This window comes from Chlamydomonas reinhardtii, chromosome 9, assembly GCF_000002595.2.
Source record: "Chlamydomonas reinhardtii strain CC-503 cw92 mt+ chromosome 9, whole genome shotgun sequence".
Taxonomy (NCBI): Eukaryota; Viridiplantae; Chlorophyta; class Chlorophyceae; order Chlamydomonadales; family Chlamydomonadaceae; genus Chlamydomonas; species Chlamydomonas reinhardtii.
Window position 1 is genome coordinate 4,283 of NC_057012.1, and position 4,276 is coordinate 8,558.

Below are 4,276 nucleotides of genomic sequence, written 5' to 3' on the forward strand. Positions count from 1 at the left end.
TACAGGCCGTCTTCCAGGGCGGTAATAAGTGCAACAGATAAAGAAATAACCAAAGAGTAGTATGCACTGCTTATATGCTTCCGCTAGCTGGTGTTGGTGGCCTGATCGCCGTGCTCGGCGAGGTCTGCTCGGCGGTCATGGTCAAGGTCACGCCAAGTTGAAATAGACCACAATCGCAATCGAGATATGCAGTATAATCATCTTGACCGAGGGAAGCCTTACAAGTTGCAGCTGTCAAATGAGTCAAACTTTTGCACTTCACTTGAACCTTTCATGCTCGCGGCTGTTTGCCTTGTGCAACCGCATCATACAGCATACAATTAAGGAGTGGCTCCAATGGCGGGGCTGGAGGGAACTCGAAGGACTGGACCAAAAATGTCACTGGAGTGTCGTGCCAACTTCCTGCTCCCACTGAGTAGGTAGGTGCAAAAGCTCGACGGGGGCAGGGAGGGAGGGAGGATAATTACATTTGGTACTGTTGAAGCCGCTGATGACTAGGGCTGACAAGCCCTAGTGTTGGTTGGGCGCGTTCCACATGCTCACCCCTAAGCACGCCTGACACAGCAGGGGGTATCCTGGTCAAGACAAAAGAGACACGGGGACACAAGGCTCACGCCTTCTTTACCACAACAGCCAGCAGGCTAGGGCGGGGCCTCAGAGGGACAGACACAACTGCCTCCTTCACACCACACCACACGTACACACCAGACAAAAACACAGTCCAGGGAAAACACCGCCTGCCAAGGCCAGAAACACACACAAGGCCGCCCTGCCACAAACAACACCCCTGGCCACAACAGAGGGAAAGCAAGGCGCTTAGGGCGCATAAAGCAAGCTAACCAAGCCCCCTCAAAAGGACCAGCAGGGGCCACTCTCTGGCAGAAACCACACCCTGCATCGCTGGCCCTGGTGAAGCCCCCCAGCCCACCCACTAACATAAACAGAAAACGGAAAGCAGAAACCCTGACCCTCTCTAGCCCACCCTCTTGCACCTGTGGAACCGTGCTTAGTCCTTGTCATTGTCCGTGATGGCCTGAGCGGGTTGTTCTGCGTTCATACCTGTGTGACAGCACAACTGGCCGTTTACTAAATGCTGCGCACCCACTTGATCCCAGCCCTTCCGTGGCACTCCCAGTGCTGTGAATGCTTTTAAGCGACCGCACAAGTCGATCACTGCCGTGTCAATCGCTTGTTGGGTGTCTGTCTGTATTTGAGCCTGTTGTTGCTGCTGCAGCTGCTGCGGCTGCTGCTGCGGCTGCTGCGGTAACTGGCCCTGCTGTAGAGGTTGTTGAGGCAGTGGTGTTGTGGCAGCGGTCTTGCGGTGCACAGCGCGCACCACCCCCTCTCCATAGCCGCTAACGCCGCCATAGCCACTACATCCCACACTGCTTGTTACACGCCAGTCGGGGCCTAAAACAACCACACCTGCTCCCTTGAGGGCGGGGCTGCAAGCTATGCTGCGAGCTGCTGCACAACTGCCTGAGCTACGGCGCACTGCCAAAACGCGTGTAGCCTGGGGCTGTGGGTTGGCGTCACACCGCACCCGCACGGCACCGGACCAGGTGCATGTGTGAGGTGCGTGTTACCGGCAATGCCAATGCCATTGATTGACACCCGCCAAGCTGTCTCCTTGTGGGCGTTCTCCCAGCATATCCGCCAGAGCCGGTCGAGGGGGGAATCCAGCGTTGTGTGTGTGGGGGGGCTGCTGGTGGTGTCTCGCACGCCTCAGCTGCATATGCCGTGTGCAATTGACTGCGGGCTACCCCGACGTCTTCCAGCTGCACCCCTGAGCAACACATACAGACAGCTTCTCCAGTGCCAGGAGTTGCTGCATGCCAGGTATCCTCCAGCCAAGGCAAGGCATGATCAGCCGAACCACTGCCGACTCCGAGGGCGGGGCGGGGCCCAACCCAGCCCGGAGCTGTTCCTGTACTGCACGCGTGGCTGCCAGCCAGGTCTCTGGTATGTCTGCTGCAAGGCTGTTCAGGCCCTCGAGCGCCGGCTGCTCGTGTAGCTGCTTCTCCGGGTCAAGGTACTGCCGCACCCATTCCTCCCATGCCACAACCCCAGTCGCTCCCACTGGCCATGTTGCGCGCCATGCTGCCGCCGCTGTCAGTGCTTGCACCAGGTCACCTATGGTGCGCAGGTGGCGACACGCCGCGAGGCGTGTATGGTGTGTCTCAAGGCCAGGCCGTCGGTTGTGGTCACCCTCAGTCATGAGCGGATTGCCCCACAATGGTGCTGCCCAGCACCAATCACCTGGCGCTGGTGGCGGTGTCCTCACCGTTCTCACAGGCAGGAGATGGCCCAAAGCCTCGTTGATGCGCTGCCGGTCGCCCGGCAACTGGCATCCCATGGGTCGGACGTCAGGGCGGGCCGAGAGGGAGGGAGGGAGGGAGGGAGGGAGGGAGGGAAGGAGGGAGGGAGGGAGGGAGGGAGGGAGGGAGGGAGGGAGGGAGGGAGGGAGGGAGGGAGGGAGGGAGGGAGGGAGGGAGGGAGGGAGGGGGAGCCTGCCCGACCACCTGCTGCCAGGCTACTCTAGCCCCTTAGCCATACTTCATCCCCCGCCCACCACCACCTTCTAAGTACCCCCTGAAACCCCTGACAACCTGCCTTGCCGCCTGCCTGTGTTTGCCGCGTACCCGCCCCACGCTTGCCCCCGTCTGACTGTCCCTGCATCTGGGCGCCTGCGGGGCATCCAGGCTGGCAGTGCTTGTGAGGAGCGGCACGCGGTCCGCACACTGCCCGCCCCCATCCTCTTTCGACTCACCACCGCCATGCCGTGTGCCCCTTGCCCTGAACCCCTGCCTTGCGCCCACTCTGCCTCTTTCGCCGCCTGGGCTTGTGTGCAGTCTTGTCTGTGTTGTCCCTTCTCTATCCGCCAACGCGCCTCGGCCCTTTCACTGTGCCGTGCCCTTTCGGATTTTGCCTTTCCCCTTTATCACATGTCGCGCTTCTGGCCTGACGCTCCCTGCCTGGCATCAGGGTTGCTTTCCTGGTCGCCAGGTAAGTCGTGGGCTTTGTTTGTCCTCTCCGCGTGCCTGTTCTGTGCTTTTGTGCGCGCCACCGGGCCCGGGTGGTGACATTCTCCTCCTCGGAACTTACAGTACAAGAGGCAGGCATAAGCCCTGTCCTGACCCTGACCGGCACTCAACTCCCGGTCGGCTTATGCCCAGTGTATCCATCCTTGTCCCAATCGTCTCGTTACAATTCCCCGCTACCTCAACCGAAACGACCGACGATTACCTCCAAAACCCCGATGTTTATGTTGCATTAGTGGCCGGCAATACTCTTTAAACATACTGGACCACACCAGTGGCCAGCAATACACCTCAAACATACCAAGCCACACCAGTGGCCGGCAATGCACCGCAACCGGACAACGATGCTCCCGGCGTTGGCAGTGGCCGGCCGGCGCCGGCGTGATGGCCGGCGGCCCGGCCGGGCTAGGGCGCCGGCGTGGCACGCGCGCGCGAGCGCATGGTCACGGATGGCAGCGCGCTGGACTGTGGCGCGCCACGGCCGCGACCGCTCGGCGGCGGGACAGGCACTGCGACGGGCGCGGCACGCTGGGCCTTGAACCGCGGCCGCGGTGGGCACTGCCGCCCCGCCCGCGGCCGGCGCCCGTGCTGGAGAGGGCGCCGGGGGCGCTGCCGCTGGGCGCGGCGGGGCGGGCGCGGCCCGTGGCTGACGGCGGGGGCCTGGGCATAAGGAAGGCGGGCGGGCTCTTTAGGAATAGGAGTCTCTGCGGTAAAGCAGAGGATAAGGAAGTATTAATCGGCGGATAGCCGTGCAGCGCAGAGCGCTGCCCTACAATACTTCGGCAATGACAGTTGCCGTACTTCTCGTTCCATCGTCGGAGAACTCTATTTCTCAAGGCGAGAAACGCTACTATTGTCGCCGGCGCAGCTCGCCCTGCTGCTCCACGACGCCTCGGCCCCCTCCCATAAGTGTTACTGCCTGCAACTGACGCCTCTGCCTCCGCTAGTTTAAGTTGGTATCGTTTAGTTGGTTTCGTTGGTTGGTCGTGGGCTGGTATTTCCAAACCCTACCGCCCCCTACGCCTTCAAAGCGGCGCCGGCGCGCAGGTTGAGACCTGCCGGTGTTGTCTGGTTAGCGACCTGTGCTGACGAGCATGGCGTAGCAGGCAGTCGGCTGCAGCGGCAGGGGTGTTTTCCTTGCTGTCTGGTTGGCCTGCTGCCTGCTGCACTAGCTGGGCGCGACTGGGCACATATGGCGGGCGGTGCCTGTACAAACCGACCCCGGCTATGTCCGG

General features: G+C 61.5%; 1 protein-coding gene across 2 annotated transcripts; it reads right to left on the minus strand.

Annotated features, from left to right (window-relative positions):
* Positions 1 to 451: 451 nt before the first annotated feature.
* CHLRE_09g386107v5 (uncharacterized protein) lies at positions 452 to 3,993 on the minus strand. 2 transcript variants are annotated; one of them, XM_043065375.1, is made up of 2 exons: positions 2,771 to 3,993; positions 452 to 1,276 (listed from the first exon to the last, which is right to left on the minus strand). In XM_043065375.1, the coding sequence occupies exon 1, from the start codon at positions 3,707 to 3,709 to the stop codon at positions 3,485 to 3,487; it is 225 nt and encodes a 74-aa protein (XP_042920671.1). In that variant the 5' UTR covers positions 3,710 to 3,993; the 3' UTR covers positions 452 to 1,276; positions 2,771 to 3,484. The 2 variants fall into 2 exon arrangements, with proteins under 2 accessions (XP_042920671.1, XP_042920672.1); XM_043065376.1 differs by lacking the exon at positions 452 to 1,276 and having other exon boundaries at positions 3,090 to 3,993.
* Between the last annotated feature and the right edge of the window lie 283 nt (positions 3,994 to 4,276).

What these genes read in the sequence shown, in the direction of transcription:
- CHLRE_09g386107v5 (XM_043065375.1), bottom strand. Translation starts at nt 3,709, where the DNA reads ATGCCCAGGCCCCCGCCGTCAGCCACGGGCCGCGCCCGCCCCGCCGCG.